The sequence below is a fragment of the Salvelinus namaycush genome, chromosome 25 (assembly GCF_016432855.1).
Source record: "Salvelinus namaycush isolate Seneca chromosome 25, SaNama_1.0, whole genome shotgun sequence".
NCBI classification, from domain to species: domain Eukaryota; kingdom Metazoa; phylum Chordata; class Actinopteri; order Salmoniformes; family Salmonidae; genus Salvelinus; species Salvelinus namaycush.
In genome coordinates this window covers 22,196,347-22,210,005 of record NC_052331.1, presented here as the reverse complement: position 1 = coordinate 22,210,005, position 13,659 = coordinate 22,196,347, and the positions used below count along the sequence as shown (strand labels likewise).

The following is a 13,659-nucleotide window of genomic DNA, read 5'->3' as shown; positions in this document are numbered from 1 at the left end:
AAAGCTGAGGGATGGGGCTGGAAAAATGTGTCTCATGTCGTGATGTGTGTTTTTTCATATATTTGTATTTTTTTTTACATCCCAGCCACCTTCCCTGCAGGAGGCCTTTTGGTAGGCCATCATTGTAAATAAGAATTTGTTCTTAACTGACTTTCCTAGTTAAATAAAGGTTAAATAAAATTAAAAAATATGTAACCACTCTAATAAATCATAGACAGAAGTATTGTTGCAAGGACTAACCCGCTATGATATAAAAAAAAGATTTAACCATGGGCTGTATTCAATCTATATCGCGGAAGTTCAGCGTCGCAGCATGATTGAAATTTAAAGGCAATGTTCGTAGACTGAATTCACGGTAAACGCTGCAGATGTCGACTCAATCGGAAATTACCTTTACATTTCTATCGTACCATCTGTAATGCTTCAGCGATACAGATGGAGTAGAGCCCCATGTTTTGAGGCTTTACAGTGTCTGTTTACTTTTTTTTTTACAAACATTGGAGTAAAACAAGCTTATGTTTTGGGTTCTGATGGGGAACGACACATGAACTACGCTCATGAAGCATTTATAAGTTATATTCTTCAAGAATCAATGGGTACATATCATTAATTTATACGTCCAAAAATGGATGTAGCAACTGCTGATTGCCACTTTAAACCTAACTTAACCTATGACCTGACCCATCACCTTATTATTACTGTTGCAAGAATTGACATAACAAACACACCGACAACTATGCAAGACAAACTGCTTCTAGCTTGGCCCACTCATGATTTCTGTCGCTAAAACTAAAACTAAAACTGAAACGATATCATGTTAAAACGAATTATAAATATTTTTTATACAACTAAATCTAAATAACAACTAGCAAATCAAGTCTGAAAACGAATTGAAACTAAACAAAATTCTAAATAAAATCGAAAATAAATAAAAATGAGTATAAAAAAACGAAACTATAATGACCTTGGAGAGAAAGGTCCGATTCCGACGTTTCCAAAACACTTACCTTTGCAAAATATAAAATTGAAGAGATGAGTTCTATTTAAAAATATAACTTTTTCCAAGAATAACAGCTGTTCGATGCACTCCACACGTGAGCATGCAGCAGCATATAGCCCAGGCTACTAATCAAAGACTAATAACATAATACAACTTAAAATATGCTATTCTGTTCTTTTGAAATACATTTTCTTAATTCCATAATGTTTCTTAAGACCTGACAAAATTATAATAGTTTCTTTGTGATAAATTTAACACTTGAATTGTGGTTATGTTTTAGTCAAATACTATATCTGTTTGGGATTCTTGCGGTCAATTTGCAGTGTAGAAATTATTTGTGATTATGCTCAGGCCCCCCGACCATCCGCTCAAGAAAAAATCGTCCCGCCGCTGAATCTAGTTAATGTTCCATGGCCTACAGTAACATAAACTAATGAAAATGCTCTTGTGTTCTTTTACATATGTTTTTTTCTTCATATTCTAATATTCACCAGGACCTTCATAAATTATTTTCCTGATAACATACATGTATTTATTAGACTGTTAGAATGTTACAGTCAAAATGACTGGTCATTGGCTCAGAACGGGATGGCTCGAGGCCAGGATTTTCTAGTGTTAAAATCACATCCTCTATGTAGGCTAACTTATGACTTGTAGAGAGAGAAAGAGCGAGAGAGTGCTTCCTTTAATGACTGTACGATTCAGTGGGTTCAGCAGGCCTAGCACTGGCAGACTGGCCACACAATCCCAGATGGTAATAATAGCTGATGCCTCACACACATTGTGATGTAACACAACAGATCTTCCAGCAATGAGAGGGAGGCTTACTGGGATTAGAGTGATTAAGGGGAGTAGTGTGTTGACACACTGTAGTTCAGAAGAGGACAGTCACCAAGAATCTCTCCTTAGAGCAGTAAGGACTGGAGACTAAACTGGATTTGGGTTTTTTTCATGAATCATTGTGCACTCTGCTCTACAATATGTTAAGAGTTCAAAGTGTATTTTGTGATATTTGCATTTGATGTTTTTTTTACATCATATCTTGGTTAGTTCCATAGGCTATACTGTAACTGCAGTGGTAATATAGCACTATTAGTGGTGAGGTGCGGTAGTGCACACACAACCTTGTGTGAACTGCATAATTGATTTAAGGTTGCAAGCAGGACAACAAAATATTGTGGGGAGTTCCTCATTTATTGTAGTGTTTTTGGTTCTGTGCCATGCTGTCAGAACCTGCTGGGGAAAATCCCTTATGATTTGCTTGGAGGGAATACGTTACAGACAGTGCTAACTTCTCCAACAACGATGACCCCTTTTTAACAATCGTACCTCTTCATAAATATGTCTGGGGAAAAAATTGTGATTTTCAAGCCTTTTTTGATAGGCTACCTTGAACTTTGTTGAAGGTCCTCGCTATACAGTTTCATTGAGTGAAGGACGGAAGGGTAGACAGAAATAGCTGGAGGTGATGTTGGCAGTAGTGGAGAAACAGATAGATGACACTGTTTTCCCTGCTTCCCTTAGAGCCCATTCACCCTGAGACCAGCAACCGGAATGGAAGGAAACTTAAAAAGCTCTGTCTTTGTCACCCCTCCTGGGCATGTACGTACAACTGAAGAGTAGCAGATCCATCCAGTGTCTTGGATGGGCAAATCCTTGACTGTCAGCATCTGTGCAGTGAAACACAAGGCCCTGGAGGGACAGTTAGTTCCCTCATATTTACTTCTACTACTAAGCTAGGTGACTGACTGTCTCTGGTGACAGACAGACAGACAGACAGACAGACAGACAGACAGACAGACAGACAGACAGACAGACAGACAGACAGACAGACAGACAGACAGACAGACAGACAGACAGACAGACAGGCTCTCCCTGACCTAAATATACACCTAGATGATACTGATGCCAACAGACAGATAGAGGAGAGACAATTTCAAGGAAGATTACTCAAGAAATATACAATCCCAAGTCATAGCCTATTTCAAATTGTGATATTTTCTATTTTAAACATGGGCAGACTATCAAGTCTACATTTGGTCTGTCTGTAAAAGAGGGAGGGAGATAGAGGACAAAAATGCCAGGCCTGGCAGGACTCTCATTTCTCTATTGCCCTCGTGTGGCTATTTCTAATTAGAGGGAGACAGGAGGGAGTGGACAGAGAGTTGGCAGGCAGCAGAGAGATAGAACCACCACAGTCAGCAAGACCATCACAGACAGTGCAAACACACTCTCAATCCAATATGAGCGATTTCAGCTTCGCTCCTCTCATCTCCTCGTCTCTCCCCACTGGCTTCTTTCTCAGCACCCCTCTCATTTCGTCTCTGACAGAGTGAAATGAGGGGATGCCGCATATTCCAATTCCCCTCGACTCCAAGAGTCTAATGCAATTAAGAAAGACTGTTGAGAGATGAAAAAAAGATGGAGACATTCTTAATCCAATCAGAAGGGCACGCGAGTCCAAATTAGCTGTCCAGACAGTTATATCAATACTACCACTGGGCCTCAGGAAAACAATGATTTCTTGTTAATTCTTTGTTGTAATATTTAACAGCTACATAGAGAGTGAATGATATCAGTGGCAATGTGAGAATAGTAAGGAAGTCAACGAAGGGACAAGCATTGCAATGTATGTACTGTATGCATTGCGAGAGAGCAACCATTTTGCTGCTGAGGGGAGGACTGCTTATAATAATCGGCGGAAGGGAGTGAAGGGAATAGTATCAAACACATGGTTTTCATGTTTTCAATACCATTCTATTCTCTCTATTCCATCCGTTACACTCCATTCCAGCCATTATTATGAGCTGTCCTCCCCTCAGCAGCCTCCACTGTCAACCGTACACAAAACTGACAATGTAATCATACTGTTTCTCCTCCTCTCTGAGTCTGAATACTACTTTGTTACCAAGGGCAATGTAAATCTAGGACAACAGATATCTTACTCTTCAACAACGATAATCTTATCTCATTGTGCCTAAGAGGAATGAACAACACATCTGAAAATAATCTTCAGCGTTTTCAGAGTTTTGTTGTGCAAGGTCAAAGACTGGATTTTTTTCCTCTCTATTTTCTTCCAGATATGCTTTTGATTATATTATTATATTATATCGCTCAATGCTCTCTCTTCATCATTCCCCCTCTGATTGGTTTCAAAAGGTTTGATGGAGTTCAAGGAATCTGGTTCGGAATGAAAGAGCCCACAGATCCTTGGCACACAACGCTGTTCAATACGATTGAGCCAATTTTGTGTGCTCGCTGGGCTGAGACAGCAGGATGTTAAAACATGGAGGAAAGAAGTCAGGCTAATGGATGGAAGGGCGCAGCAGCACCACGTGGAGTCCCGTGGCGTATGACCAAACAGAACAGTAAATGATGACAAAGAAACCTGTCAGACAGCCATGTTGTCTCATACAGTACATCTCAGGTCACGGACACTACATCCTACAATACATTCACATCTTACAATCGATCAAGGTTTCTGGTGAAGGATGTTCCCGGAACGTGTTAGAATTCTTTCTCCTCAACTTGTCCTAAAGTAAAGAAATGGTCAAAAAGGATGTATGCCTAACCTCCTGCTGATGTCTGTACATTTGTTTTGTTAGAAATAATCGAGTGAAATAAATGATTTTGAAAGTACATCCAGACACTTGTCTTAATTGAACTCTAGGGTAGTCCTTCAGGCCCAATATCTTCAGCTTACAGTACAAACTAAGTACCATGGTATTGATTAACTCACACATGGATTACCCAGGCGAGGCTAACCATTGATTGGGAGATAGAGCTGAGACTGAGCTCTGTGCCCATCCCTCTACCTGCCCTCTTATATCCTTGAAATCACTGCAGTTGGTTGGAGCTTTTTCCACCTGATACCTTGAAACCACGGTTAACACTACAGAATGTCTTAAAGCCAAAGAAGTCACTGAATAGTTCAGTTTCCAGCTAGTATGTAACTGGCCTGAAGTGGATGATAATCATGTAGGTGTACAGTACTTGACACAGACCCAGTTGGGCATTTAGTTCTAGTAGCTTTTACCAAGCTCTAAATGAGCGAGGTAAAGTGTACATACCTATTCTGGTTACAAATAGTAGGTTGCATCCGAAGTGTCACTCTATTCCCTACAGAGTGCACTACTTTTGAACAGAGCAATGTGAGTCCTGGTCAAAATGTGTGCACTATATTTGGAATAGGGTGCCATTTGGGATGCGGACTGTTTTTTTTCTATATTTCCCTCAATTAATCCTTAGTGATGTTGTTTCTGGGTCAGGAATACACAAGGAGATGATCAAATCAACTCTCTGCATTATGCATTACCAGGCATCCTCGCTGGTGTTAATGGAAGAAAAAAACCACAAGCACACGGAAACAGACAGACAGACAGACACTGTTTATGTTATTGATCTCCATCATGTACTAGGAAGGAAGAGGAAGGTCCAGAGAGAGAAGCAGCAGCTAGCCTATTGCTTAAGCTGGAGCAACGGGATGCTCACATGACCGATGGTTGTCTCCAGGGGCTCCACACAGATAAAGAGCCAAATGGGGAGATTATAATGACCCGATTGTTCAAGCAGTCAAGCAGCTGGAAGCAGCATTTTACTCAAACAAATGCCTTTGTTTTCCAAGACGGTTAGCAAGGCTGCTTTGGCTGGTCCCTTCAGGAACGCTAAGAGACACTTAATGGGAAGAGTCTGGGTTTTCTTCAATATGTTCTACTGAATTTGTATTCATAAATGTTTTTTTGACTCGCTTGGCATTTTCTTCTCATATGTTCTAATGAGGCTTTGATGGCAGGATGCAGAAGCAATGTGTTTTGCTGGTTGTTTGTCAGTCAGTAAGAGCGAGGCCCACAGATACAAACTGTAATATCAAGGTTGGCTGCACCAATAACACAGGAGATCCAGCATGAATCAGAGCATTACAGAGAGAAATAAAACCATTTCATCCCATCTTGGGAACTAAACATTGTAAACATCCAAACACACACAAGGTTCCATATCACTGCGTAAAGGAATATACAGTAATTTCTTATTTTCCTCCCTCTAATTCTAGAATAGGCTTTAGTTTTACTGGTTGTCTACAGTCAGTGCCTTGCTTGAACCCATTTTTGTCGCATTACAGCTAAAGCTTAACTTGAGATTGCTATGACAGTGTCTGGTCATGGCTGGCATTGCTACAGCGGTTTTGGAGCGGTTATGACTTATATTTCTATGGCTGTAAGTGTGATTATGGTTGCTTCCCAATTGGAAACCTATTTCCTATGTAGTGCACTGCTTTTGACCAGTGTCAATAGGGCTCTGGTCAAAAGTAGTGCACTATGTAGGGAATAGGGTGCCGTTTGGGATGAAAACTGATCCTTTCTGAACCATGACTCTGTTGTAGGATCACCCTCAACGGGATGAAGGTGGTTCGACCGGACGTCCGGATTGGCCGCTACAGAATGATCAAACATGAAAGAGACAAGCACAATGAACCCAACCCACAAAGGTTTGTATTTGATTTCTGTATTTTCCTCTCTAGACACAAGCCTGGTTCCAGATCTGTTTGTGCTGTCTTGCCGACAATGACATAGGAGTTGTTAAGACAGCATAAAACAGATCTGGGATCAGACTTTTCCTATGGATCTTTTCCCTGAAGGTACAGAAAGTACAGGTACTGTAGCTATTGCTCGGTTACCAAAGTTGTCTTTTTGATAAAGGTTGTCTCACACTCAACACATTATAATACCAGCTCGCGGTTATAAGGCTGCTCTAAGATGAATCCCCCATGTCATATCCCATAGATTTGGCTGGAAAATAACAACTCATAACACTTATCATAGAAATGGATTATCATTGTTTATTCACTGCTAAGAGGGCTCTTTCATACATGAATAGACAACCCATCAATGACTCTAAAAAGAGCAGATCGATAACTGCATGGCTATATGCAGCGCTGTTAGTTGTGATAGCTGCCAAACCCCAGATCCCTACAGAGCTGAGCTGCAATTTGCAAAACATTATTATTGCATAGCATGAGTTCACGCACTGTAGAAGTTACAGACTGTTATTGATCACATCCAGCCCCGTTGCTGGCTCTTACCATGCTCTGAAGGTTAAATAACCATGGGGAGGCCATTTAATCCTCAGCCTGATCTTGGTTCTATTAGTTTTCCATGAACTCCCACTCCCTATGATTTCCAGTGTGTGAAGATAACAGCCACAGAAGACAACGCTCATTTTGATGAGTGCCTCAGACAATACTAATAATGAACCAATGAAGAGATCCTGCAATAGCTAGCACGAGAGCCTAATAAACAAATTTCCATGGGAAAATGAATTAGTTGTTGTTGCTGCGCCTAATGAATTGAAACATGTTGATGTAAGAGGGGTTTGCTGTGCTGACATAGCCAGGGAAGCTTGCTGTTGTCTGTTTGGCTTGTGGCAGGTGGATGGGTTGATAGATACTGATCTACGTACTTACCATGCAATCCCAATCAACATGAATCCGAATGGCACCCTATACCCTTTATAGTGCACTATCACATGGCCTGGTCTAAAGTAGTTCACTATAGGGAACAGGGTGCCTTGAACCTAACATGTGCCTAATATGTACCATCGCTTATAACATATTTCTAAGATATGTAGCTGTCCTGCATGAACACACTGTGATGTATGTACAGTCTTGGGTCATTTAGTATAGGACATGCTATCAGAAATGAATTACAAGGCTTGTTTTTGTAGAAATGAAAGTGTGTCATGTCACCTAGGCTACTCTAATATGGGTCAGAGTTATTACTTGCTGAATTGACACCAGTTGAGTTCTATAGACAACAAGAGCAGGGTTGACATCCAGTCCCATTGGCTTTATGACAACCAATACATCAGAGACTAATTTTAAGGAATCTGTCGCTGACTCGCTGTGTGATGGATAGAGAGAGAGACAGACAGATGCAATAGATAGATAGATAAACGTAGATACAGTAGAGAGAGAGAGGGAGAGAGAGAGACTGACCATCATCCTTTGACTGACATTTCCAGCACTTTATTCTCCAGCCTGACTTGATTCTGATCCATGAGCCTCGGCTTTTGCGAAAGTTGTCATGGACACAATTTATTTTGGGCCAATAAATAATTAATAAATGCCTTGAAGAGGAAAGATAGACAGAGAAACCCCTATTAGGGAAACCTCCCCCCCAAAAATGTTTGTTCCTCATTAAAATACTTTGGGGATTATTTGAAGTGTTTTGATTTGTAAAATAATACATTTGGGTTTTAAAATAGAGGGAAGTAGAAAGGCCTTGAAGGGTCTGGGCTTTTATAGCCAAACCTTTTAGAGAGAGAGCGCTTCTCAAAATTCTAACAGCGTATTGGGAAAGGAAAATGTGTCTTCCGCATCTGAATCAGAGAGGTGCAGGGGGCTGCCTTAATTGAAGTCCATGTCCTCGGCGCCCGGGGAGCAGGTGTTGTTGGTTGGTTAACTGCCTTGCTCAAGGGCAGAGCGGCAGATTTTATGGTTAGGGCCTTTAGCCCGGTTCACTGGAGTTAAGTTATTAAGGTCGCTGATGTTTTAAAGGTCCAAAGCAGACTTTGTTATCTCAATATCAAAGAATTTCTGGGTAACAATTAAATACCTTACTGTGATTGTTTTCAATTAAAATGGTCAAAAAGAAACAAAAATAGCATCTTTAGCAAAATGCAATTTTTCAAAGAAGTCTTGGACAGTCTAGGAGTGGTCAGAGCGAGGGGCCTAATTGGAGTGGGAGGGATGTGTAACCTGAAAACTAGCTGTTATTGGCATAGAGGAGGGCAAACTCTCTTCGTTATTGGTCTATTAACTTAAACCCCACCCAGCCAAACAAGCTGACATTTCAGGCTGTCTTTTCAAACAGATCTTACACTAAAAGTTCATGATCATAATTTTCACAATTTCATAGTGTCATTCCAACCTCATAGTGTGGCAATATACAGGTAACTTCCTAAATAAAGGAAACTCCAACATAAAGTGTCTTAATATGGCGTTTGGCCACCACGAGCCAGAAAAGCTTCAATGCACCTTGGCATAGATTCTACTAGTGTCTTGAACTCTATTGGAGGGATGCGACACCATTCTTCCACGAAGAAAATAACGTTTTTGACTACACTGCCCCTTTAATTAAAAGCTCCTAATATGCCCATATACTCATGATGTGTGTAGTACTTAGAGAAAGGCTGCACAAGAAGAGCATTAAGTGTCAAATCGCTGTCCTAAAAACCTGGATTAGCCTATTTCCTGAAAAAACTAATTATTCTATCCTTGCACTCTAATTATTATGTTGTATCTGTCCTCGTAGGAAAACGCATTATGCCTCCAAAAATGTTTCTTAGGTCAACAAATTAGCCTAGTTTACCATAATTATGCAGCTTCCGTTGCAAACCCAGTCTTACCCACCAGACATTCCAGGGCATTCTTCAGCGTATCCAGGAGAGAGTGGTTCTAATCTCCTACCACGACCAGTGTTTACTGTTTACCAAAGCACATGTTTTTGATGATTAATGTTGACCACCTCTACAGCTCTGTTACTGCCACCCATTCTGCTCTGTTTGGTCAGTAGGAAGTAGGAGATGTGGTTTAGGCATAATAATGAGACATAAGGCTTGCCAAAAGAAGAAAGACTACCATTCATCATTATTCCAAAAGATTAGTTGGCACTGCCTTACACCGTGGACTCATGCATATTAACTCAATGAATACAAGGCTTCCTCCTTCCACAGAGTAGCATCGTCATCAAACATGCATTATGAATCATCATCTCATGCTAAAATAGTGGTTTTATGGCTTTTTATGGCTGATGTCTTGCCGATATAAGTTGATACCAAAACATGAAAGTTGCAGGCTTTTACAGTCCATATTTATGTAATATGTGAGAATATCTCCGATTTCATTGTGAGATCATTGAGAGACTATGATAAAGTATAGTAGTAGAGCACATTCAGGCTATTGCCTTTAATCCTCTCTCCTCTTGATAGATTTATAGATAAATCTCTCTCTCCCTCCCCCTCTCTTTCTCCCTTCCTCTCACTCTCTCTGTCTCTCGCTACCCCTTCCTTTCTCTCTTAGTCTAAAAGTAATTTAGCTTTAATTTAGATTCCTGACAAGATCTGCGTGTAGAGAAATCTCTGTTTAGCTGTAAGTGACAAGGTGCTGCTGCAGGGTTCTTCTTAGGTTGACTTGGATTGTGTCGTAGTGGGTTTATGTCCAAGCACATAAAAATACATCTTGTTTGATCCATTCACTGCTCTTTGAAGATTGGATATGCACTGTTGGCTACTGAAGCAGTTTATGTACTCTGAATCCCTGCCTCTTCTCAAACAGTAACAGGAAATCTGAGAAAACCATGGGGTATTGTAGCCTTGGCATTGGACAATGGATGACTGTTACAGATGGATGATTCCTGTATTTGTCCTCTGAGTTCCAGTACATGCTCATAGCACCACCTGTTGGCCAATATGGGATTAACAAGAAACATGCAAAATCAAAATGTTAGCCATGATGATTGTGATAAAAAAAGTAAAACATGCAATAATATTTCACTGTTTGCTACAATTAAAACATTTCCCAGTAATAATAATGATTTTTTAAATCTTCTCCAGATTCAACAAGATCCAGAACACCAAGAACACTATGAAGAGAGACGGGATCAGCACTTTAACGTACCGCGTTCTCCAGTTTAAGAAGTACCCTCTCTACACCAACATCTCTGTGGAGATCGGCAAGCCCCCGCCCCGGCCTTTCAGGGGCTAGACAGATAGAGAGCCCCGGCCTTTCAGGGGCTAGACAGATAGAGAGCCCCGGCCTTTCAGGGGCTAGACAGATAGAGAGCCCCGGCCTTGACATGGAGGAGGAGGAAGGGAGATGGGGGAGAGAACTATAATACACAGCAGAGAGCCTTCATCTCCTCCTCTACCTCCCTCAGCCTGACTCAGATACCCCCCACTGACCTGCGCTAGGAGTCTGCCCTGGCCTCTCACAGCCCAGTCTGTGTGGGGATACTGGTACACACTTGTTGCCCTCCCACCCTGCCAACGGCTCGACGGTTACGGCAGGCCTACAACATGGCTGGGACCCTGACTGACTGACTAGCTCTCAGGAATAGATGAGGACAGAGGATATATCAGATTAGATTCAGATTCTTTCCCCTGGCGACAGTGCTGTTCTGGAAATGCACACACTGTACATGAAACACACAGCAATAAGTCCAGTGCTACTGGTGTCTCGGTCCTGATAACACAAAGCAACGGGGGTTCAAGAGGAGTCATAGTATATTGGGTTGTTGATATGCTGGGGATTGGGTTTGGGATTCAGAGTTACATGAGCAGAACCAAGAAGAACTGCCCTGATCTCTCTGTGAGAATCTGTCAATCAGAACACTATATCGGCGCAAAATGAATGTGTACTGTCTGTGCCTGCATCCAATGCAGGCTTTCCCCATTTCCCATGTCTCTGACGTTGACAAACGGTGTTGGAGGAGAGCGACAATGTGCACCAACACTTTTTATTAAGACAGAGGTGTGACCTTCTGTGGAGAGAATCAAGGGTGAGTGAATAAAATGAATAAAGACCTCCCGGTAGTGGATGGATATGGCTATTCAAGGAACTAGTTTTGACCTGTTTGTGGAGGAGAAAGGTCCAGCAAATAGAAGAGAAGATGGACTTCTGGCATGGTTCTGACAGGTGATTATTAGAGATTATTTTGTTGACGTGTTCTCACGCAAAGAGAAGGTTACATTAGATACTGATGAAAGTGTAAACGTTTGCTGTATGACAATGTGTCCCAGACAGTTTTAGAAGAGGATCATCTATTGCTCAAATACAAGACCCTTTGCTCCACTTTTTTCTTTAATTTCTATTTCAAAATGCCATCCACGTTTTTGGGGAAAAAAATGATAAGGCATCGATAACCTAGTGGTTTAAATTGTGAATACTGTAAGGACTGTCTAGTATGGTGAATATTTGCATTGTAGCATTAATTTCATCCATTCAAAGTCAGAGACACTGAAGCACTGAGGTGATAAGAACAGAACTGAAGTTGGTTATTTATTGAGTCCCCTCGAATAAATGGAAAACCAGCCCACATATAGTAAGAAAATATAAGATATAATTTCGCTATTAACACCACCAGTATATAAAAGCCTTTTAACGTCAGTAAGCTTTTTCTTCTCTCATTTTCTTCCCCTTTTCCTTTGTGTACTGCCTAAACACCAAACTGATGCCTTCAAAATTGTTATGAGGGGCAATGATAAGGAATGCTGCATTCTGTTGTGTGAAGTGATGTGGAAATCTCTCTTTTGTACTATCAATGGTTTTCTTGGCCTGGCTTGAGACAGTGAGTATTTAGAGATGCCCCAACCAACCCGTTTCCCCTCTGTTTATTTTAAAGAGCCTTTTCAAGTGCATTCAGTGCATTTCCCTTCTTTTTTTACAACACCCTCCATTTCCTTTTATTTCACTCCCTGGCTCTACCATCCCTCTCTCCGTGTGTGTCTGTGTGAACACCACAGTGTTTTTCTGTACTTGACCATCTGATGAATACACAGACAGCTGTGTCTGAAGCACACTGCTCCTCTATAGAAATATCAGGAGGACTTCAACAATCATCTCTTCTCTCTCTCTCTCTCTCTCTCTCTATCTCTCATTCTGCTGCCTTTTCATTTTTGAGTGCACTACTACTGGTGTGAGAGCACCTTGGAAAGAGAATACTCTACTCCTCATTCTACACTGGAGACCAATGTACATTTACGCTACTGTATTCTGGATGTCATTACTTCTGTCAAATGGGTGAATGCTGTGTATGTACTGCTTTCTGATGGCTGTGGACCATAGGAGTTTGACATATTACTGCCTATGGTCCCAGTATAGTATGATTCATCATCCTGCCAAGCTCCTGCTTTTATGTTCCATGTTGAGGGAATCATTTTCCTAAAGGCTAAATATACTACTTGGAACTGTGGGAAGAAGCTTTTATATATAGCTAGCATCATTACCTAAAATCTGCTTAGAAGAATGAGCTTACAGTAGCACACAACCCTGAACATATTTGGTAATGAAGTTTTAGTCAATGGTTTCATTAAATGAAATGCTTTGATAAAAACAATGTTTTTGCCAGTGATTGTCAAATCGTCTGGTTAGGTCTACAGACTGGGCTTTTTATCAGAACTTCAGTCAAAGATCTTACTGTACAATTGGTGGATATTTGGTTTACTGTACAGTAGACTACAGGATGTGATTTCTGTACATATAAGACTTGTATCAGACATCAAGAGCTAGTTATCATGTATTACAGGTGCATGAACAGGCATTACCATATCATTTGTGTTGTGAACAGAGAAAACGTCCAATAGAACTCAGTCTGTTCTGTTAACTTGATATCTATATGGATATTATGCCCAAGTAGGCTAGTACAGGAATAATCCATCCTATTGGTACTATTATATCCATTTAGTCATAAATCATATTGGTATATCCATCATATTATCTTGTTTGGCCTATTGGCTGTATTCTGCCCCACTACCCCATTTATAGTGACTGTGGTCTCACATTGTAGGTACTGTATAATACAGATTTGATATGATGGTGTTGACAGGGGGACCTTTCAGCACAAGCTTAGAGACATCCTGCCCAGGACTGTGTCTCTCCCACACAA

General features: G+C 40.9%; 1 protein-coding gene across 1 annotated transcript in view; it reads left to right on the top strand.

Annotated features, from left to right (window-relative positions):
* Window positions 1–10,874, top strand: part of LOC120020114 (beta-1,4-galactosyltransferase 2-like) — a 142,963-nt gene extending 132,089 nt beyond the window's left edge. Inside the window, exons 5-6 of the mRNA XM_038963562.1 lie at window positions 6,381–6,485; window positions 10,610–10,874. Coding sequence (XP_038819490.1) covers window positions 6,381–6,485; window positions 10,610–10,760 — 256 coding nt within the window. The 3' untranslated portion in view covers window positions 10,761–10,874. The remainder of the gene's footprint in view (window positions 1–6,380; window positions 6,486–10,609) is intronic.
* The last annotated feature ends 2,785 nt before the right edge of the window (window positions 10,875–13,659 follow it).